Source organism: Bos javanicus, chromosome 1 (assembly GCF_032452875.1).
Source record: "Bos javanicus breed banteng chromosome 1, ARS-OSU_banteng_1.0, whole genome shotgun sequence".
Lineage (NCBI taxonomy): Eukaryota > Metazoa > Chordata > Mammalia > Artiodactyla > Bovidae > Bos > Bos javanicus.
The window spans coordinates 50696967-50721709 of NC_083868.1; the positions used below are offsets into that span (position 1 = coordinate 50696967).

At 36.5% G+C, this 24743-nt stretch overlaps 1 protein-coding gene across 11 annotated transcripts in view; it reads right to left on the minus strand.

Annotated features, from left to right (window-relative positions):
• CBLB (Cbl proto-oncogene B) overlaps positions 1-24743 on the minus strand; it is a 229245-nt gene that overhangs the window by 124885 nt on the left and 79617 nt on the right. For all 11 annotated transcript variants that reach the window (XM_061383872.1, XM_061383797.1, XM_061383754.1 and 8 more), the window contains one exon: positions 8503-8649. In XM_061383872.1, coding sequence (XP_061239856.1) covers positions 8503-8649 — 147 coding nt within the window. The remainder of the gene's footprint in view (positions 1-8502; positions 8650-24743) is intronic.

Genomic DNA, 24743 nt, shown 5'->3' on the forward strand with positions numbered 1-24743 from the left:
GATCACTCCGTTATTATCTGGGTTGTGAATATCTTTTTTGTAGAGTTCTTCTGTGTATTCTTGCCACCTCTTCTTAATATCTGCTGCTTGTGTTAGGTCCATACCATTTCTGTCCTTTATCGAGCCCATCCTTGCATGACATGTTCCCTTGGTATCTCTAATTTTCTTGAAGAGATCTCTAGTCTTTCCTATTCTATTGTTTTCCTCTATTTCTTTGTACTGATAGTGGAGGAAGGCTTTCTTGTCTCTCCTTGCTATTCTTTGGAACTCTGCATTCAGATGGGTATATCTTTCCATTTCTCCTTTGCTTTTAACTTCCCGTCTTTTCACAGCTATTTGTAAGGATTCTACCTTATTTGCAAGATAACAAGTTAGCCTATCACATCTGCATGGATGCTAGCAGAACATACAGGATTTGTGGGTCAGAGCATCCGAGTCAACAGACTTTGCTACTCATAGGAAGCAGTGGTCAGCATACCAGCATTTTCTTGAACTTGCTCCTTGAGCTCTAATTCCCACCAGATGATGCAAAGAGCAGTGACACCTATTCACAAAGTGACTTTTGTAACTGAAGAGGAACCCAGGTTTTAGGGAGCCCAAATACTTCATAATGGTCACTAAGTATACTTGTCCCTGGATCTGCAGAGAAAACTATTTTTAAGTTACAAGGTTGTAAGCAAACATGCTCTTTGCTTCAGAAGGAGAAAACATCTCTCTTCGCCTATCAAGGCAGAACCATCCCACAGAGAAGGGAATACATGTGCAGAGGGACTGAGAATCAGGACCTTTTTGATTTCAGGAACACATTATTAAATAATTCATTAAGAAAACAATTCTTTCTCCAAATACAATATAAAGACTTCTGAGAACAAGAATATAAGTGACTTTAAAATGATTTTAATTAAATCCAACTGCGGGTGACTAAAACTAAGAGATGGAGAAATGTGAAGTCTGTGGTTTTTTGTTTTTTAAAAAAAAAAAAACCAGGGCCATACACAGGAGAACTTTTTTAAATCATAGTTTAGAAATACAACTTTTGAAATTTATAATGATAGGTTTAATACTCAGAATTATTCATGAAACATTAATGGCCTCAGCAAACTTTTCTCATTTGGCAAAAAATGCCAAAAAAAAAAACCCCAAAAAACAAAAAACCTAAAAACAAAATACTTCTCAAGATGGAGAAGTAAAATAAGTAGCCAAAATCTGGATATAAACAGGTTTAACTTCAGAGGCCAAGGGGAGCTAAGTCGTGTCTGACTCTCTGCTATCCCATGGACTATCCATGGAATTCTCCAGGCCAGAATACTGGAGTGGGTAGCCTTTCCCTTCTCCAGGGGATCTTCCCCAACCCAGAGATTGAACTTAAGTCTCTCGTACTGCAGGTGGATTCTTTATCAGCTGAGCCACCAGGGAAGCCCAAGGGGATCTCAGGAAGTTCAAAATAAAGACATTGTTTTCAGACTCTTCCTCTTAGGGCTGCTAGATGTAATTCACCAGCAGTCATGGTATTAAAAGGAGGCCAGATCCATTAATCTACCAGCTGAGTGCATAGCAAAATCCACTGTGCCTATTCAGTGCAACAAGAGGAGCCTATTAAGACTCTGGTTATAAAGAAGACTTGCAGAATGTTAAAAAGAGAAAATAAATTGAGTTATAAATGCCTTGTTGTCCCTATATCTGATGAAAACTTTTTAGGCTTGATCTAGTTTGGAGATCTGGCTAATCTCCCTCCTTCTTTCCTTAAATCCTACCTTCCTTTAGCATCTATAATTCCACACTCCCCACATTTTAAGCCTACTTTTCTGGTGATGCCTCCACTTCCTTAAATTTCCCTGGTGCATACGTAATTCATCAGAATTCTTTAAGAATCTGTCCTCTGCATTCTCCCTGGTCCCCTTTAACTAGTCAAATGGCTTCACACAGTTTTTAGACATAACAAACTCAAGTATCTGGAAACTAGGCAGATAATGTAAATAAGTAAAGAGGTCCAGGTAATGACTGCAATGAATTGGAGGAGGCATTACAGCTCAGATGGTAAAGAATCTGCCTGCAATGCGGGAGACCTGGGTTTGATCCGTGGGATGGGAAGATCCCCTGGAGAAGAGAATGGCAAGCCACTAGCAGTCTGCTTGGAGAATTCCACGGACTGTATAGTCCATGGGGTCGCAAAGAGTCGGACATGACTGAGTGACTTTCACTTCTGTTCAACTCTTTGTGACCCTATGGACTCCTGCCAGTCTGTCCATTGAATTCTCCAGGCAAAAACACTGGTGTGGTTTGCCATTGCCTTCTCCAGGGGATTTTCCTGACCCAGAGATTGAACTGGGGTCTCCTGCATTCCAGGCAGGTTCTTTACCATCTGAGCCACCAGGGAAGCCCAACCAAGACATGGAAACAACCTAAATGTACATCAAAGGTTGAATGGATAAAGAAGATGTGGTATATTCACGCAGTGGAATATTACTCAGCCATAGAAAAGAAGGAAATAATGCCATTTTGCAACAACATGGATGGACCTAGAGATTATCATACTAAGCCAGAAAGACAAATAACATGGTATCACTGATATGTGGAATCTAAAGAACTGATGCAAATGAACTTATACAACAGAAACAGACCCACACACATAGAAAACAAACTTACAGTTACCAGATGGGAAAGGGGGGAGATAAATTAGGAGTCTGGGATTAACATGTATACATTATTATCTATTATTTAGATAAACACCAAGTATCTACTGCATAGCACAGAAAACTACACAATGTTTTGTAATAACTTATAAGAGAAAGAATCTATAAAAACATATGTATGTATGTATCACTGAATCACTGTGCTATACACTTGAAATACAACACTGTAAATCAACTATACTTCAATTAAAAAAAAAATACTTCAATTTAAAAAAGGTGTAACTTTGTCTATGGGAAAAAAGAAGTCCAAAGAGGCAGAAACAAACAGAGCTTTCAAAGTACAGTCCAAGAGAGAGTGACAATTTTAAGTACTTTGGACCTTGAAGCAGGGGAATTTCTACAGTACCACACCATATTTAGATTCCATGTTCACCAAAGAATGTTCTGGATATGATATGGCTCCACATATAATTTATCTGAAGTGATGAGAGCATTCCCATCTGCTTTACAGTAGCACTGACCATTGTAAATTAATCAAAGTATCATTCTGTATTATAGATCAGTTTGTAAGCTCAGTAATATATACCCAGTCTATAGACACACTCATGATGAAACCATGTTTCAAGGTTAAGAACCAGAACTTAGTTCATGGTGACTTCACCGAAGTAAATGTCACTTACTGAGGAGTTCATAGTGAGGAAAAGAAGGTAAAAGAAAATAACAATAAAAATGCCATTTATGGAAACTTCAAGTTACTCTGCATCTTTTTTTGGAAAGACAGCAGACACCATGAAAATTTCATCCCCCTCAGAGCATGCTCCTCTGCCTCCTCCTTATTAACACATGTGCAACTCATACAGAACACCAGTTCCTCCATGGAGCCCAAGTAAACAATTCTGATCACTCTAGTAAACAATTCACTATTTGTGACATTTCTTAAGCACTTTTGTAATAGGACAGAACTGATTTTAAGTTATTTATCATCTTTGTATATACTGTATCCCCCAACTTGAATACATACTGCTTAGAGGTAGAAAATTATAATTTCACATGTTATTTGCTTTTTCTATCTGGGATCCTCCTGCAATGAATTGAACAAAATAGCCCTGTCATTTTATTTTCCTTATGATATAAAGACACTTGGCTGTTTTAAAATAGGCAACAGTAGGAGGTGACAAAATAACAGAAATATTAAATAGAAGCTCTTTAAGGTTTTTCTTTTAATAATTCTTTTTTAAAAAGAACTAATATTTCAGTTTATTTTTTCTCCTTATATCAGTTCTTCATTTCTATCATGCATTATTTAATTAAATATGACTAAGTTGCCTTTTCTTTGATTAGAGGGAAAACTGATCTAGTTAGTATGCTAAAAAATGTATTTTATGGCATATTTGTTTCTAATTAAAAGTGAAAAGAAAACACAGGAAACCAAAAGGTCCCTACAACTTCCTCAGGAAATCAAAGGTAGATGTAATGAACTGAATTTTAAACAGAGCATTTTTTTTTCCACATGGTCAGCAGGACAGTTTCTTATACTCTACCCTACTTTTACATAGCATATACACAATTTTAGAAAACTTTTATTAACTTTTCCTGGATTTCTGCTTTTAGAGTTCTAGAGACCATGGCATCTCTGTCGTGTAGAGTTGAATATTAGTTTTAGTATTTGTAGAATTAACAGTAAATATATTCCTGGGACACTGAGCAAGATTAAAGGTTTAAACTGTTTAATTATTCCACAACACAGAGTACTTATTATGTGCCAGACACTGTCCTACCTGCCTGATAGGTATATTTTAGCTCTTTTAATCTTTGCAATAACACAGTAGGTATTCTTGTTATTATCATCCACATTTTTCAGTATTATCATCTATATTTTATAGATGAATAAACTGATACATGGAAAAACCAAGCAGCTTGTCCAAAGGGATAATGCTCACAAATGCTGCAGTCAGAACCTGAACATGGATGGCCTAGCTGCAAGCTGGAACTCAGACACTGCCTCCAGAACAAGCAAGCACTGTCTGCCCATGTGCACGTGCTCACACACATGCCTCCACTCCACAACTCCTCAGAATTAAACAACTCTCCCGAGTGTCCCCAAGTGAGACACTGTGTTGAACTACTCTGGGAACCGCAAACACTGATTAAATCAGCCTGATTTCACGGGGCTTATACTCCAGTGGGAAGATAACCAGACAAATAACCTCAAAGAAGCCAATGAAAAATAATACATATGGAGAAAAATAATAAATATGGAGATAAGCAAGAGCTTGTGGGGATTTAAGAACTAAAAGATCCAGTATAATAAGGAACAAAAATCAAGAGCAAGAGGAACACTGAGGGGTCAGTGAGAACTTTTATGCCAGAGATAAAATCTTCAAGCTGGTTGGAACCACATGTCAGAATCTTAACATCAAGAAATGCTTAGCATGAAGAGCCTGGAAACTTCTACCTGACTTGCTTATTGGAAAAATGACTGCTACCCAGAGTCTAATCACATTAATGAATCTTTTCCTTAATTTTTTGAGCCTCATGCTGAAAGTTTCTGGGTCATAAACTACTAACCCAGAGGGTAAACATTCAGTCTGGTATTGGTCTCATTTAGCAGAATTTACTTCGAAACATTCACTCAATAATGCCACTCCTCTTTTTCTACATACTTCTACTATCTCCTGTCAATAGACTAAGAAAGCAAAAGCAGAACTCAACTATTAAAACATTCAATAACCTCACATAAAAATCTACCAACTAAGGACTTCCCCAAATCTAACAACTACAGAACTTCCCAACCAGTTTACCCTGACACATGATGTATTACTGATCCCCTCGAGACTTTGATAGGCGGAACCTCTTGGCAGCTGTGCTTAGGTCTTGAGCAGAGAGGCCGGCCTTACCATGACTTCAAAAAGATTGAGAAGCACAGAAATGAAGAATTAGGCACATGATACCTCAAAATTTTTGTCTGCTGCCTGGTTTTTAGGTATGCGTGCTAAACTTGCCTTTAGGATTTTCCTAAATTCCTTTGAACAGTAACTTTTTCCCAATTTTAACTCCATCTGAACATTGTGTTCTTATTGACTTTTTCTTATTTCCCTTTTGGGGAAAATGTCACAATAATATTCCTTAAGTTAAAGTTGGTTTATGAAAATCATAATCTGTTTGGCTGTTTGTAGAACTAACCACTCAATAGTTCCGTTTTATGAAACAATAATACATTCAGGTTTAAAGGCACTGCTGCTGCTGCTGCTAAGTCACTTCAGTCATGTCCGACTCTGTGCGACCCCAGAGACGGCAGCCCACCAGGCTCCCCTATCCCTGGGATTCCCCAGGCAGGAACACTGGAGTGGGCTGCCATTTCCTTCTCCAATGCATGAAAGTGAAAAGTGAAAGTGAAGTTGCTCAGTTGTGTCCGACTCTTAGCGACCCCATGGACTGCAGCCTAACAGGCTCCTCCATCCATGGGATTTTCCAGGCAAGAGTACTGGAGTGGGGTGCCATTGCCTTCTCCGTTAAAGGCACTAGTTAGGTCAAATGAAAGCATTGTCATATGCCCTCAATATGTAGATAAATAACAGGAACACTTCTGAATGAGAACCCAGTTATGCAAAAATGCGGACTAGTATTAGAGTATAAAAAAGATAAAAGGATTCAACCTTTTAAAATGCTACATCATTCATTCATCCATTAATTCAATAAAATACCGTGGAACTATAAGGTGAAAACCCACAGAGAATACAAAGATGGTTTTTCCAATGATCTAATAAAAGAACCATAATTCTGATTACTACAGAAATATGTCTGCGTTCCAGAAGAAGCTTTAAGTTTAGCTCTCATCCCAAAAGTAAAAATCTTAAAGACAAATTAAGAAGCTTTTTCAAGTAAGCAAAGATAGGAGAAGACAAAGTTACAAGGGTTTTGGGTGGTAGGGAGCATGTTTCATCAGCATTTCAAGAATCCCCCAATTGATTTAGAAGTGATTTCACTCACACAGCAGTTGGACAGAAATTTCAGCCCCTTAATGTCTATGGTTGTAAATAAAGGGAAGTAAAGATGTCTCAAATGCATAATTCTCTGTGGTTTGAGGTACTGGCAAAACAAACTCCTCTCTTGAAAAACGTGAGGAATCTTTCCATTTTTCACTGGCCTTCTGACTAGCAAACAACTTTATAACTCACCAGAATTTTCAGTTTTCAAAAAGAAATACCACAAGCAATTCATCTGATAGATTTTCTTAAAATTTTAAGATAGTTTGTGTTGAAGGATACCGACTGTTTGGATTAAGCTCAGAGTATTAATATATGAGCTGTAACTTCAAGAAGTCCTCAATTCTTACTTTCAGAACTCTGCAATCCCTTTCTGCTTTCTACTATTCACAAATATTTAATTAGTACACTCTTGGGTGTTAGGCTAATTCAGAGGAGGATAAATGTTTTCTTCTTTTAAGTCCTCATTTGTGAATGGATATAGGAGCATTACAAATAGCTAGATCTCTGGAATACAGAATGTCAGGGTTAAATGTAGAAATAGTATTACCTCCAGTAGTGCTTAAAAATAATTCAGAATACTTTTTCTTTAAGAGGTGGGATAAAGGCTTTAATATTTTTGAAGTAAAAAAATGTATATCTAATCAAATGTGCATTGCTCTGTATGTGCCCTAATCACATAGCAGCTTATAGATAAACACAGCACTTCATGAAGAAAAATAAGGGAAACCTAATGTTACAGTTAATTCATCAGTGTCAGAGGACTCAGATTGTTCACAGTTGTGTATTCCAACGTTTTATGTCATTTCATCAGCTAATGTATAAATACAGAAATTAACTACAAAAAGAACACAACAGTCTAAGTGTAAGCAATCACTTTTAACTCTAAGCTAGGGTTCTGCCTACACTCAAGACACACTGAGAAAATGTGAACTCGCTCAGTCGTATCCGACTCTTTGCGACCCCGTGGACTGTAGCCCGCCACAGGCTCTTCTGTCCATGGGATTCTCCAGGCAAGAATACTGGAGTGGGTTGCCATTTCCTTCTCCAGCAAGACACACTGAGGGACCCTTAAAAGGTTACTAAAGAAACCATCTGCCTCCTGATGCTCATGTCCTGATCATCTTACCAAGAGATTCCTGATAAAAGTTTTCCAAGTTTTATTTACATTATGCAGACTTCAGATATTTAATTCCTATTATTTACCAAGCTCACCTGAGCTTGTGTCTGGATAGAAAACACCTAAAGGAAAATACCTTTAGCTGTTTTGTGAGATAATGCAACTTTGTGATAGCATTATCCTCTTTTCTGTATCTTGCCTGTACATGTTTACTTTCTGTGCAGTGACACAAAGAAAACCTGAATCCCAGGGATAAAGGCCTTTTCTCATTTCAATTTCAGATCTTCATCAAGTTTATGTTTCACCTCCTCTAGGAAGTAGTGTCTGATGGCTGCAATCCTGAAGCAACCGTTGCCCTCTCTGAACTGTCAGAACAATTCATTTATGCCATTTTTTAAAGTATCTTTCCTTTTCTACCTTTTACTTTGTATATGTGTTTTATGTTCACTGAATTATAAAGTTATGAGCTTCTCGTGTATACTGTATCTTACATACCTCTGCTTCTTAGAGCAAACTATTTAATTCAATGAGTGCACATCAAATAAATACATAATATCTACTTGGTAATAACAAAATTATTCAGTTACTAAGGTATATTTTTGGTGGCTAAACAGGGAAAAAAAAAAGCAATCAAAAAGTACTTATCGAAAACACTGAAGAACATTCTAGAAATACTCAGGCAAAATCTATACCATTTGGAACTGGAGACAGGTTTCCTCATTCTTCAAATATGGATCCAAATTATAAAATGATTTGTACTTACTTGTCTCCAAAAAACTTTCTCCAGAATTCAGCAGCATCTGCTTTCGTGATACGAAAGTTATCTCCCTGGAACTGTCCATTGGGAAAGATTGCTTTGATTTCTGCCAACATGTGACTGAAGATAAGGGATAGTTTTGTGAGATTTCGTCTGTAGACACAAAGGGGGAAAAATGAAGAGAAGAGTAAATATATAGGCACATAAGTTTCAATGGGAATATATATCATGAAAAATGAAATTATCCAACCTAGGTCAAATCAATAAAGCCCTTAAGAACAATGTTCATAGAAACTATACATTTAAATTCCTAACAGGGTTTTTATTAATCACCCATGTATTCATTTAATATAAACATGAACAAGATAAATTACATGGATTTAATGGGAGAGATGGACACCTAGAAAACTCATAATCAAATATAAATGTTAATCAAAAATGAGTAACTATTTCTACATGGGGTAATAAGGAAAATTGTGTCACTTACGGAGAATCTAGGAAGATAAGCAGTTGTTCGACAGATGAAAGACTCAGAGTAGAAAGGGGGGGAAAGACAGGAGGGAAAAAAGAATTTTGAATAGTAGGAAGAGTGTATAGAGAAGTACAGAAGTGTGAAACAGAACTATTTGGATACTATCTAGGCTTAGTATGGCTAAAGAAGAGCAGAAGGTGAGTGGAACAGATGGCTTGAGATGGGATGAGAAAGTTTAGATGGGACATGACAAAGAGCCATCTGAACCAATGAACAGATTTTGTCAAATACACTTGCCACTTCTATTTAAAAATCAGTTTCTGATGATAAGCCTCAGATATGTACACATTTTTAGAAGCTCTCTAGGTAATTCCAAGGTAGTCCATAAAAAACTACTGTGATAAGGAATGGGGAGCCAAAGTGGACTAAAAGATTAAGGAAATGATCAAGTCTCTGTTTTAGAAAGAAAAAGTTATGGTATGGAAAAAATGGTTTAGAGTGAGGGAAATGTAGGTGTTGTCTCTTCTAACTTCCATGTTAAGTTCTGGGGGTTTTGACGTGATTTACAGCATGTTTCAAATCATGATTCATACTTTAATAGTATCATCTATATTCCTTCCAAGCTTTTCATAGGTTTACAACATATATTGTATTAATCAGCCCCAAACTGTTACTGCAATAGTAAGGAAGCAATTGAAAGATAAAATACAAAAGAACTTCTCAGTTTTCAGCTGACCTTGTCTCTTTATATTCCTGCTTATTCAGAATCCCCAGAACACAACAGGCACATACATAATATCTTTCCATTTTGAAGCTTTAGTTGCTTTTGTGTATGTGTTGAGGGGTCAAGGGCAGGTAGGAGGCAAGTAAATACAGAGGAAAAACAGAGAAAGCCATCAAATCTGCAATGCATATAATGCCATACAAAGTTTCAGAAGGACTTTGAAATTGAAAATTGTGGCTATCTGCCTCATTTTTATGCATGTATCTGTATTTATGACTCCCAAATAACAAACAAAAAGACATGCTACATACCAAAGAGATTATATAGTAAGCACCTCTCAGTAGTTAATGAAAAGAAGCATGTATCCTATATAAGATGAACACAGAATAAATAAAAGTACTTGTGATAGAAAGTGGGAAAAGTAGGAAAGAAGAAAGCAATAAAGTAACTTACATCTCAAAAAGTTCATCTCTATTGAAAAACCAGAAAGTCCCAATTTCCATATCCTTTATTATTTATGAGAAAGAAATTTATGAGGGTCAGAACTTGGGCCTTATTATAGTGTTTGACTGACAACAAGAAACAATCTGCAAAATCATTATGGTTGGGCGATGCAAAATGTTTCACCATCTTCTTAGGTTCAGTCACACTTCCGTACAACTCAGCCTAATTCAAAGGTAAAACTCCCTTAATTAGTTGAATCTTTGTTCTTCTCATTTATGTCAACACATCCTCATTTAGATGATGGTTGATATAAGGATTCAGTCTTAGGAAATGAAAAGCGAACTGATGAACTTTATCAAAGGAAAGAACTGTGGCCAATGAAGCCAATACAAACTGCAACTGTCTTTTGAAATTTGAGTTTAAGGAAAAACATAAAGTCACTTTTGAAAAGCTGCAACGAATTTATTTCCATAATTAGGCAAAAGAGTTAATTTCTGACCAAAACTTCCAATTGATACACACAAACAAAAAAGAAAAATCAGGATGGCTGTAATTAGGGTAAACCAACTGTTCCTTATTTTCTGAATTGGTTGCTCTCCATCCATCCCCTTGTTTCTTTGTTCTTTAATCATATCCAAATGTTTTTCATTTTTATTTGTTAGATCTAAAGCCTGAAGCACAATACCAGTGATTATCCATCTTGGATATTTGATCCACTGGCTATGTAGGCACTAAGCTTTAAAACAGAAATAGCAGTACTTTATAATCTTCAGTCTAGAAGCCCTAGTATCACTTCTACCTACACAACCAATCACTGTTAAATTATAAACTGTGTGTATAGTTCAATTTTCTTCTTCCTACAAGAAGATTACATTTCTATTTGACTTTCTGTACAAACTAAAGCAATGGAAAAATCTCTTTTGCCTTTAATCTTTAAAGAAATGGAAATTCAAGTTCTTAAAAACATGCTAATGCAAGTTTTCTGTTACCTTATTTTTCACATATACCAGAACATATATTTTCTAATTTTTTAAAAAAATGCATATCATACATATGTAAATGATTATTCTTGAAATCCTTTATCTGAAAGATTGATTTACTGAGGTTGCAATCCACACAAAGAAATGAAAATAACTTACAGCTAATTCGGCTGATGTCATTTAAATTTACTGTCACAACAAATGAGTTTGTCTTTTATATGACTGTGTGGGAGTTTGTTTACTATATTTTGCTTTACATTATAAGCTTTAATTCCCCACTCCACTATGCACTTTTATATACCAATTTAAATATAAATAACTTCCAATTTTGAAACTGAAATCCAAGAATACAGTCACCTCTAATCATCTAGACACAGAGGGAACAAAGTCAACAACTACATACCTTCTTTGCAGATGAATTTTCTTTCCTATTAGGATATTTTTTCCATACCTTGCCAATTTTCCCTAAGCCCACTTGATTGCTGCTCATCCTATGACCAAAAGTGATGACTACTTAAAAAGGATTTGAAGCATCCTAATTGAGAATATGTATCTTTCTCACTAAACAACTAAGGAAATAATATTTATCTGACTGGATCTGGGCATCCGGTCCCATCATTTTGCAGCAAACAGATGGGGAAAAATGGAAACAGTGACAGACTCTTATTTTCTTGGGCTCCAAAATCACTGTGGATGGTGACTACAGCCATGAAATTAAAAGATGCTTACTCATTGGAAGGAAAGTTATGACCAACATAGACAGCATATTAAAAAGCAGAGACAACACTTTGCCAACAAAGGTCCATATAGTCAAAGCTATGGTTTTCCCAGTAGTCATGCACAAATGTGAAATTTGGATCATAAAGAAGGCTGGGCATCAAAGAATTGATGCTTTTGAATTGTGGTATTGGAGAAGACTCTTGAAAGTCCCTTGGACTCCACGGAGATCAAACCAGTCAGTCCTAAAGGAAATCAACCCTGAATATTCATTGAAGGACTGATGCTGGAGCTGAAGCTCCAACACTCTGGTCACCTGATGTGAAGAACTGACTCATTGGTAAAGACCCTGATGCTGGGAAAGACTGAAGATAGGATGAGAAGGGGGAAACAGAGGATGAGATGGTTGGATGGCATCATCAACTCAATGGACATGAGTTTGAGCAAACTCTGGAAGACAGTGAAGGACAGGGAAGCCTGGCATGCTGCAGTTTATGGGGTTGCAAAGAGTTGGACACGACTGAGTAAGTGAACAACAACCAAAAAAAACTCAATAATCTTAAATATAACTTTACAAGAAATTCTGCAACACTTTGACTTTCAATATAAGAGATACTTTATTTTGACTAATTACTACCACATTAATCCCCCACTAACAATCACAAGTTACGTCATTTTTTTCTGCCACCCCTACAGTGAAGTCACTCAGTCGTGTCCAACTCTTTGCAACCCTGTGGACTGTAGCCTACCAGGCTCCTCCATCCATGGGAATTTCCAGGCAAGAATACTGAAGTGGGTTGCCATTTCCTTCTCCAGGAGATCTTCCCGACCCAGGGACTGAACCCGGGTCTCCCGCATTGTAGGCAAACGCTCTAATCTGAGCCACCAGGGAAATCCATATAGTAGGAATCCCCAAGCCATTTAAAAAATTTGTTCGGTGTGAGATTTTGTTTTTAAGAAATAATTTTGAAATCAAGGTATTTTGATATACCAGGTAACCAAAAAGTAGCTTCTAGATGTCAATACTGGGTAAACCAGTAAATATGTTAATATATTAAAGAAGAGGGATGGTATGGGGAGGGAGGAGGGAGGAGGGTTCAGGATGGGGAACACATGTATACCTGTGGCGGATTCATTTTGATATTTGGCAAAACTAATACAATTATGTAAAGTTTAAAAATAAAATTAAATTAAAAAAATAAAATAAAATAAAGAAGCCTTGAAGCAGCGGGAGGGAGAGAGGAAAAAAGACAAAGGAGAGGGCAGAGATGATACAGAAAACTATCTGCATTCACAATCTTTGAAAAGGCTACAAATGAACTTACCTACAAAACAGAAATAGAGTTACAGATACAGAAAACAAATTTACGGCCACCAGCGGTAAGAAGGGGATAAACTGGAAGATTGTGATAGACATATACATATTATATGTATGTCTCACCTTTCATTTCCTCATCCTGGGAACAGAGACTATTATTAAGATGACTCCTGAGAGTCTGAAGTAAAACTGGATCTCATCCACTCCCCTGCCTAAATGTTTTAAAGTTTTCAACACAACTAAGAGGAATAAGAAGCAAATCTTTTTTTTTTTTTATTCAAGTATAGTTGATTTACAATATTGTGTGTATAGCAAACTGATTCATTTATATGTTTTCTTTCCCATAGTCTTTTCCATTATGGTTTATTACAAGATACTGAATCTAGTTCCCCGTGCTATATAGTAGGATTGTGTTGTTCATCTATTTTATATAGGGCAGTTTGTCTCTGCTAATTCCAGATTCCGAGTTTATCCCTCTCCAACCCCCTTTCTCCTTTGATAACCATAAGTTTGTTTTCTATGTCTGTGAGTCTGTTTTTTTTTTGGTTTTTTTTTGTTTTTGTAAATAAGCTCATTTGTGCCATATTTTAGATTGCACATATAAGTGAAATCATATGATATTTGTCTTTCTACTTCTTACTTCACTTAATACGACAATTTCTAGGTCCATTCATGTTACTGCACATGGCATTATTTCATTCTTTTTTATGACTGAGTAATGGCTCCCCACTCCAGTACTCTTGCCTGGAAAATCCCATGGACGGAGCAGCCTGGTAGGCTGCAGTCCATGGGGTCGCTAAGAGTCGGACAATACTGAGTGACTTCACTTTCACTTTTCACTTTCATGCATTTGGGAGAAGGAAATGGCAACCCACTCCAGTGTTCTTGTCTGGGGAATCCCAGGGATTGGGGAGCCTGGTGGGCTGCCATCTATGGGGTCACACAGAGTCGGACACGACTGAAGCAACTTAGCAGCAGCAGCAGCATTCCATTATGTTTATATACCAGATTTTTTTCATCCATTCATCTGTTGATGAACATTTAGGTTGCTTCCATGTCTTGGCTATTTTAAATAGTGCTGCAAGGAACACTGGGGTACATGTATCTTTTTGATTTATGGTTTTCTCTGGATATATGCCCAGGAGGAGAATTGCTGGATTATACGGCAACTCTATTTTTAGTTTAAGGAACCCCCATAATGTTTTCCGTAGTGACTGCATCAATTTACAAGGAATATGAAGCAATCTTAAAAGACCAAGCCCCAGAGTCTAACCCAAGACATAAGAGAAGTGTGAGCAGAAACTTTCTAACCTGAGACACAAGCAGTAGGGTAATTTTTCAAGCTGCTCCAGGTTACTTCATTGAACTGCTCACTTTAAAAGAATTTAGCAAACTATGTCCGTCCAAAAGCTTCACTGGTAACCAAGGAAGGTTTTATCCCTTTCATTAAAAGATAAATCATCCAGTTCTATTTCCAGTTTTTTAAGGAATCTCCACACCGTTCTCCATAGTGGCTGTACTAGTTTGCATTCCCACCAACAGTGTAAGAGGGTTCCCTTTTCTCCACACCCTCTCCAGCATTTATTATTTGTAGACTTTTGGATCGCAGCTTCACTGAAATAGGTAACCAAGAGGTTTTGATTTGCATTTCTCTGATAATGAGTGATGTTGAGCATCTTTTCATGTGTTTGTTAGCCATCTGTATGTCTTCTTTGGAGAAATGTCTATTTAATCTTTGGCCCATTTTTTGATTGGGTCATTTAAGTTGAGCTGTAGGAGTTGCCGCTTCATTTGCTATTATTTTCTCCCATTCTGAAGGCTGTCTTTTCATGCTAATAGTTTCCTTTGATGTGCAAAAGCTTTTAAGTTTAATTAGGTCCCATTTGATTCTGGGAGGCATAGAGGATCCTGCTGTGATGTATGTCAGAGAGTGTTTTGCCTATGTTCTCCTCTAGGAGTTTTATAGTTTCTGGTCTTAAGATCTTTAACCCATTTTGAGTTTATTTTTGTATATGGTGTTAGAAAGTGTTCTAGTTTCATTCTTTTACAAGTGGTTGACCAGATTTCCCAGCACCACTTGTTAAAGAATTGTCTTTAATCCATTGTATATTCTTGCCTCCTTTGTCAAAGATAAGGTGTCCATATGTGCGTGGATTTATCTCTGGGCTTTCTATTTTGTTCCATTGATCTATATTTCTGTCTTTGTGCCAGTACCATACTGTCCTTTGTAGTAGAGCCTGAAGTCAGGAAGGTTGATTCCTCCAGTTCCATTCTTCTTTCTCAAGATCGCTTTGGCTATTCGAGTATTTCCAACTGCCTTATGATCCAGCAATCCCACTGCTGGGCATTTCAATGCATCGCAGCACTTTGCCAGTCCAGGTTCAATGCACGATGCTGGATGCTTGGGGTCCATGGAAAGTTACATTACCATATGTAAAATAGGTAACCTTGCTGTATGGCTCAGGAAACTCAAAAGGCTCTGTATCAACCTAGACGGGTGGGATGATGGGAGTGAGGTTCTAAAGGGAGAGGGTACACCTATGGCTGATTTATGTTCAGATTTGACAAAAAACAACAAAGTAAAGGAATTATCCCTTTCATTAAAAGATAAATCATCCACCACTAACAAGGCCAGGGAGACCAAGCGCAAAATTGTGGCTGGGAAGGATGAACCCTAGGCATCCTTTGATCTCTGCAGTATAATCTCAAACATGTTGCCTACATAGGTCCAATAAGTGCAAGACACTATCCCACAAAATAAGGATGATGCTTTCAGGGTAAAGGAATTTGCTTTATGACATAAAGAGTTTTAAATGGACAATTTACAAATGTCTTACCTAAACACAACTAAAACATGAAATATTCCCATCACATTCAAATGTAACATCCTTTGACAAGTTCCTGGGAGATACCAAGAAGACATTCTGTCTAATTCTTCAGCTACCCTATATTAAAGAAACCGTCCTTGAACCGTACATACTGAGTGCATATCCTTACTCTGCTGGTAGTTGTGAACAAGTCGCTTAACCTCTCTCTTTGAATCAGTTTCCTTATCTCTAAAAATTTTAAATAAAAATGCCTGTCTTGTGAGGAGTATATAAGGTATAAAGGTAAGACCCTAACGCATCTAGTAACTCTCAGTAAATAATCATTACTATTATTATTAATTCTACCTACCACCTCTGTTTAAAAGTATAAATATCCTAGTCTTTAATCTCCCCATATAATACTATTGTCATTTAAACTGATGGCTATCTCAATAAGGTAAAAATCATCATTCTCATATTAGGATCATCAGTTGTCATGGTGGCTTCTTATAATTCCACGGCAAATAATGAAAGAGTATTTGACTCATCCATTCATTTATTCTGCATATCCTAAGTGTCTACTAGACTATGTCATATACTCTTGATGAATTCATCAAGTATTCATATAGTTTTAATGAATTTAAGGGACTAAGAGATTGCCAAAGGTACAGAACAATGTGGTGGGAATAAAACTGAGATAGAACTAGAATAAAGGTAGTAATCAGTGAGAGAGACAGAGGAGTCTACAACTTTGGGGGTGATGGATGCAGTTCTGACCAGAATATAGCCCTGAAGTGGGTAGGAACAGTACAGTAAAGGTGAATTAGGAAGGAATTAGATAATTCCAAGGGTGAATAGGGTCTTTCACGTGGATTTTGAAATTTCCTACAACTATGACAGCAGTTTGCATGAAAAAAAATAACTACAATAAGCCTTATCTCAATACATTCAATAAAGCTTCCCATATAATCTTTTTTAAATGTCAGCTATTTTAACTTTGCAGCTATGCCAACATAGGATTATCTCTTTGATAATTTCAACAAATAATTTTATATGAAAAATTTATTATGAGAAACCATGACAGTATGATATGATCACTAATACTTTCATCTGGTTTAAAAGCTTAACAACATTTACTTCAAAAAAGAAAAACTTTCGTCTTTAGCGCTGGACTCCTTTTGATTAAACCTAAAGGGTAACAAGTACTTTTTTATGAAACCTTTTTTTTTTTAAGAACTCTTAAAAATGTAGACCATTCTATTACATGAGAGAGAGAAAAGAAAAACATATCTATTCCTGCATTCCTATTTAACATAAAATACAATGAAATTTCTGTGAACTATGTGGAAAGCTGTCATGAGAATGACTCAAATAGAAGCGACCAGAAGCAATCATAGTAGAACTTCATTGTGTATTTTTGTTTTTTGTTTTTTGGCTAGGCTCTTCTTGAAAAGAAAAAGCAACATTGGAAGTTTAAACTATATTTTTATGTCCTGGGGTAATGTGATAAAAGAACAGTCTCGTCATCAAATAAACTTGGCCATGAAAAACAATTTAATTTTTAAATCTATTAATAGATTCATTTTTGTTCTTTTCTCAGATCACCATAAAAATTATAATGAAGTAGCAATCTGAATTATATCAATTAAGTCAGCACTTAGTTTCTACTGAAAATTCTTAATTATTTTTACTTGCTACATTCCCTACACCACTATTTCTATTTTTTGTCACATTCACATTTCAGAGATAGCTTTTACTTTTACTCAGTAGGATAGAGTAACAGAATACTCTATTAGAATACAGTTTAAGTCTTTTCTACAATAATATTTTTTTTTTTTTTTTTAATTTTATTTTATTTTTAAACTTTACATAATTGTATTAGAAAGCTGTGGTACATATACACAATGGAGTATTACTCAGCCATTAAAAAGAATACATTTGAATCAGTTCTAATGAGGTGGATGAAACTGGAGCCTATTATACAGAGTGAAGTAAGCCAGAAGGAAAAACATAAATACAGTATACTAACGCATATATATGGAATTTAGAAAGATGGTAACAATAACCCAGTGTACGAGACAGCAAAAGAGACACTGATGTATAGAACAGTCTTATGGACTCTGTGGGAGAGGGAGAGGGTGGGAAGATTTGGGAGAATGACACTGATACAATAATATTTTCTTCGAGGATTTCTCCTGTCCGTGGGACCAAGCTACCTTCCATCATTCTTCACACCACTTCTCTGTTTCCTCCTTGGGCATCTGAATGGCCTCCTGCCCTTTCTGATATACACTTTGGATTAAGCCACCTCTTCCTCCTCACTGACTCAAAGTTCCTACGTCTCAGCTTGTTGCACTTTCGTCTGCACCAGCTTTATGTTAAGCTAGTGTGGCCATGGTATCTTTTCCATCCCCCTTTCTGGAATGTCATCTAGCAGGCTACTAAATGCCACCACTTGGACTTTCCTGGTGGTCCAGTGGTTAAGAATCTGTCTGTCAATGCAGAGGACATGGGTTCAGTCTCTGGTTTGAGAAAATTTCACATGCTGTGAGACAACTAAGCCAGTACACCGCAACAACTGAGCCCGAGTGCTTAACTACTGAAGTCCATGTGCCTTAAAGCCCACACTCTGCAACAGGAGAAGCTGCTGCAACGAGAGGCCCATGCACCGCAACCAGGGAAAGGCCATGCACAGCAACGTAGACCCAGTGCAGCCAATAAATTAAATAGAATGCCACCGCTTCACACCACCTGCCACAGGAGAAAGTTCTCTCTGAAAAGCACCACAGTTATTTTATATACATATTGCACTTCACCTCGATCAAAGCAAAGGTCTTTGTTGGAGAAGAAAGTCTTACTATACCTGTAACAGCTTCTTACAAATAATAGATACCCAATAAATTTTAACGCTAATGACCATTAAAATATTTAAAGAATAAATACATCAGAATTTCCTGACCTAAACAGATCGATAGCAGCAGTACAAAAAAACAGTTTATAGAACACTACAGAGTGAAACATCAACTTTACCGAAAGCTGCTGTAAGAGAGAATTAAAAATCTAGTGTTTGACACTAAGTGAGAAAAAGAAAAAAAACCTTAGTGAGTTCCACCATCTTTTCTCTATCTTTTTCTCCTTTGTGAATGACAAAATATAACAGCAGCAAGCAAAAGGAAATTAATGTGAAGTTTCCAGAATCCCAAGTAAACTGATCACATTTGTCATACTTTCTGAGGAAGTATAAACACAGTTTCCCATCACATTACCTGCTCCCTGACAGTTACTTCCTCTTTTGGCTCTAGAGTTTCCTCCTTGACACCTTTGTCCCACGTCAACCCAGCTCCCCAGAAACGGAACAAGTGAAAGACAAATGAGCCACAGAGCAGAGAGCTAGCTCATCTCTTTGCTGGTGCTCAGGTTGTGCATTACTGACAAGAAAACTACAAACCTGACATTTACTTCATCTTTTCCCCAGGGTTGAAATTATCTTTATTCAAATGGTTGAGGCAAATGTAAAAATAAACTTTATTTTGCCAAGCAATTCTCATTTATTTTCGGTACAATCTGATATGGATACCACATGATAACACAGAGTGTGTGTGTGTGTGTCTGTGTGTGCACACACATGAACATGCTCTATAAAAAGTGTGAAGTGAAAAAGGCAAGACAATAAATAGTATGCCCAGTACTAAGTACTATTTAAAAGCTAAGTATCACAATACAGACAAACAGAAAATATAGACTATACAGTAAAAGACATAAACAGTAGTAATCTCTGGATAGTTTATAAATGGTTTTTCTATTTTTTTTCTTTAAATATTCCTATTTTCAAAAATATTGCAAGCCATTATACTGACTTTCTCAGGCAAATCTGCAAGGTGCCTGAAGGAGAGAGTGACTAGATTTCCATACCCACTGCAACAACCCGACCTCTGACAGGCCCCAGTGGCATCCCGGCTGCAAAGCTTGACTTCAGGTCCAGAGCTATCTCTGGTGCACAGTCACCTCAAACCTTTTACTTGAGCACTGACTTCCAATTTTCTAGAAACTATTAACCCCTTTACCACAGAATATTCACCACTGGCACAATAGTATAATTTCTCATTTTTAGGATATAAGGCAGGGAATACAAAGGTCAAAGAGTACAGCTACTGACAAACTAAATGTGGAAATCATCTCATTCTGGTTAAGTCTCGTTATTTTTAAATCTAGTTGGTGACATTATCTCCTACCTTTACGATAATCTAAAAAATACACCATTCAAGTTGAATTATTTTCGGGAGCAAGAGACTGCCTGATAGTTATTATAGATAAATTAGCACACCACATATAATCCTTGTCATTCGATAGCATAAAGAAATGTATAGTGACATATGACCAGAGCATTCAATTGTCTACCTTTTCCCTTCAGCATACCAGACACGGACAAGACATATGATAATGATTCTAGAGAAGGGGGCTAATTTAGATCTACAGCCTCAGAAAGAAATGCTGTGCTTTTCTAAGCAGTGAGACTGATTATATTGGGATTTTTTTTTTTCCTTTCAAAATGAGAAACAGGTGAAATAATCGCAGAACATAGCTGGAACAGATGTTAGCTGTACAGTTTCCCCGGACCCACTGTTGTTTAGCTGCTCAGCAGTGTGCAATGCTTCTGCGACCCCATTAACTGTAGCCCTCCTCTGTCCGCAGGATTTTCCAGGCAAGGATACTGGAGTGGCTTGCCATTTCCTTTTCTAATGGATGAATAAAAACTTGTTAAACTTTCTGAGTATAGCAACAATCGGTATATGTTTTAAGTTAAAATAAAGATCTAAGGTTTTCTTAAATTTGCCAAAGTTAAACTGCATTTAGCTTATTCTGCTCCCAGAGTGGTGATAGGACCTTGCAGACAAGTGGTTTCTACACTCCCAATGTCAAGTCTCATGAAGGAAATACTGGAATACGGTGGAGGAAAGCATAGTATGGGAGCACAAAGCTCTAGACACAGTACTGCCTGTCTCTTACTTCAAAGCCTCTAATCCAAAGTTTTGTCCTCTATAAAAATGAGAAGACTATAGGCACATAATCTGAGGCCCCATAACATTCCATGGAGTTGTCATCACCTTTATTTTGGCTTGTAGGAGGTGACTAGATAGCTCACAAAGCCCATAGGCTTTAGGTAAAAATTATGAACATACTTCACAACCTACAATTAATATGAAGTACAAGGTGTTATATATCATTTTAAGTTTACAGACTTTTCTCAATATATTTTAGTCTGAGACTGAAGAAATCCTAAAGACAGGATAGAAAAATCTAACATAGAAAACTGAAATTACATTGGGAAGCCTTAATTTTTATTTTTTTCATTACTATAATAGGCATCGCTGATGTTTTCTTTCCTTTTCAACAAAGTAAAATACTTAAATAACATTGTCTTCCAAAACTAAACCACAAAGCAGCAGAAATTACAAAAAATACATACATAAAAGGCAACTTAAAAGCTCTGCTCTTCATGTTAATGAATAAACACTAGAATATTGAAACCATACGAAAAATGTAGACTACTAGAACAGAGTATGCTCAATGGGAAACATGGCTTAAAAGTTGATTTTATTTATTTGTTCTTGATAAGGAAATGTGCCAACAGTAAGCAAACTACAATATCACATCTAAGAATTTTAACTTTCATCTCAGTCGAGAGTTTAGAAATATCTTAATTTAGAGAGACTTATGTTTACCACATGATGGCTGATCAATAATATGAATCAACTCTCTCTGCTATTTTAGTCTTGATTGCAATGGAATAACCACCACATAAATAAAACCACCCTTAGACAGTGGCTTTGGAGTAGAAAGACAAACATATTTAATCTATCCACACTCTGAAGATCAAACATTACAAGAGTTAAAAGCTCCAGCTCTAGAGTCAAATTAACCTAAACGTGAGCTTAAATCACTCAGTGTCTGAAAGACTTTGCGTACTAAGTTAACCCTTCATTTCTAAAGTATGAATTACAACAGCACTTACAGGATTTGCAGAAGATTACAGACAGTCAAACTGCCTTTGCTCCTCTCCCATCATGGAGTCTGTTCCCCGCACCCCGCACCTGGGCTAGGCTGCGCCTTGCTTTGATTAGTAGAAAGTGGTAGAAATTACACCGTGTAAATTCTGAGGTTGGGCCCTAAGAGATCTGTGGTTTCTGCCTTTGCATCTTGGAAAACAATCTTGGAATTTAGTGGTCATGCTGTGAGGAAACCCAAGCAGTCACGTGGAAAGGCCCTAGTGAGTCCTCAGGTACAAGGGGGCAACAAATGCTAGGCATGTGAGGGCAACCAACACCCCAGCCAAGACCACAGAAAACGGAACCCAACACCACGGAATCTTAACAAATAATACTGTTAAATTTTATGTGGTTTGATACACAGCAGTAAATATAAGCCACTGCAAGCATTTGATAAACTTTACTAGTAGTATTAGTGCTACCAACTTACTATTATTATCATTATTGTCATCAACAGTAGCAGTTGAAAGGTTGGGACACTCTTCTGTCAATGTAAGTACATAACTTATGGATAAAGAATCAAACACTATTTAAAATAAAACTTTTATTCCTACTTAAAGTATTTTTACATTGGAAATTGCAAATTTTACATCTTCTATATTTTACTTGATACTAAAACAAACTAACCAAAAGAGATTTTTGGAAGAAATCTGGACTATACTAATTGGAAAGTTAGCCTACTCAGATTTGGATCAGAAGAAATTTAATTTCCAAAACATACTTATTTAGATAACCACACAAGGAACTGAAGTGTGAAAATACCATTAGGCTAATCCACTGATTTATACTGACAACAGACTTAATTTCTACAAGTCTTAAATGCTCAGTCAAAGGTAGAGAATCCCCTTAATATTATACGTACATAAAATGTAAGCAAAGATCTGAAATGTTTATAGACTGTATAGCAGTCTTTTTAATTGAACTGCCATTTAAATCACATTTTCTAAATACGACTTAACATTAACTAGATTTGACATGTGTCTAGATAAGAAATCATTCTGGATTTTGGCTTGTCTAGTTCTATTCACTGGGGTCTCTGATCAAAAGTCAAGAGCTATTAATAATCCCTTACTTATCAACACTGAAGTATACACAATGACTTTTTTTTTTTAAAGAATAATTATTTTGGCTTCCAGCTGTACCTAAACCATCAATATAGTAATCTTTAGAAGACATTTAAGGATACTGTTAAACATATCATTGTACCATGTAAATAAATTTAATGAAATGGTTATTCAACAGATGTACTACTGTACCCAAGAACTGTAAGTTTTAATTTATACACTAATCATGAGAATCAATCATTATGCCTCTCCTGGTGATACCTATCATTTAAAGCTTAATAGAAAAAAGAAACTACAAATATTTAAAGAAATCACATTTAATATTTCAATTAAATATTAGAATGATGAAAGAAGAATCATGCATTAACTTAAGAAAATTTTATTTCCTGTATAATTATTTCCTGCTTAATCAAGTATTTCTTAAGGAACCAAATACTAAGAGACAAAGAAAAACTACAAATAATTGACAAAGATTAGGCTGTAAAAGCAGCACCAATTAATCTTTTCATTTTCTGGCATATCACTTATGATGAAACATGCTATTTCTTGAAAAGTCTACCTTAATGGCACAAAAGTAAGTTCTCCCCATTTTTCAGAATGATATTATATGTACAGAAACTGAGATCTACACATATGAAATTCCAATGACTTTAAAATAAAGTTTTTTCCATTTAGTAAATATTATATTTTTGAGGCTCTGTAATAATCTGCCACTACACTAGGCAATGGGTTAATAAGATGAAAACCAGCTACATCCCTGCCTTCCAGGAGTTTATAATCAGATATAAAAATGCACAGCGACAATACGGTGTAATTGTACAAACAAAGTATAATACATTCAAGGTTCTTCAGCCAACACAGGAGCCCATAGGATAATGTACTCAACTCTGGCCCTCTTTAAAAGGGTTCAGAAGCAGGAAAAAAGCAAGAGAACATGCCAGGTAAAAGCAGCAAGGTTGGTATACCAAAGTATGTGGGTGTAGACTGGCCTCACAATATGACACACTGCAGGGTCAGAAGTGATCTGTATTCAGGAAAGAGATGGCTAGGGCAGCAAGACCACACTGTAGATATCACTTCATCATGTAGCCCTGTGCATTAAACCAGCACAGCCCATCACCTACCCAGGCTGTTCAAGGATGCAGAGGCCTGCATATCCAACCATGACTCCACCAGGCAGCACTACAGCCAAGGGGAGTTTGAAAAACAAAACCACTTTCCATAAAATATATCAAAGCTATAATTTAATAAGGAGGAACACATCTTCAGCCAAATTTAAAAGCTTTCATTGAAGATTTCTCTGTTGTTAAGACAGTAATTGAATTTTGAGGGTTTCTTTCCTGTGTCATTGATGAAATATAATCTAGATTTAACAAATTGAGAAAACAAGCAAAAGAAAAGAGCTCTCAGAGAGGAATGCTCCAGAAGCCTATGTCTTAGAAGCAGATGTTCTACTCTGGCAGACTTTCCGCCCCTGGTGTATTACCATTTGAAACCCACTCATAGATCACACTGCAAATGCACATCTGAGAAGATGTGTTCCCATTTCAAAATACCACAGTAATTCCCTCACTTCCAGAAATGATTCACCAGATAAATATTTAGTGTCGTAAAGAAATACAACCTTTTTTTCCATGATCTAAAGTAGAACTCTGAGCTGACCAACTCCAACCC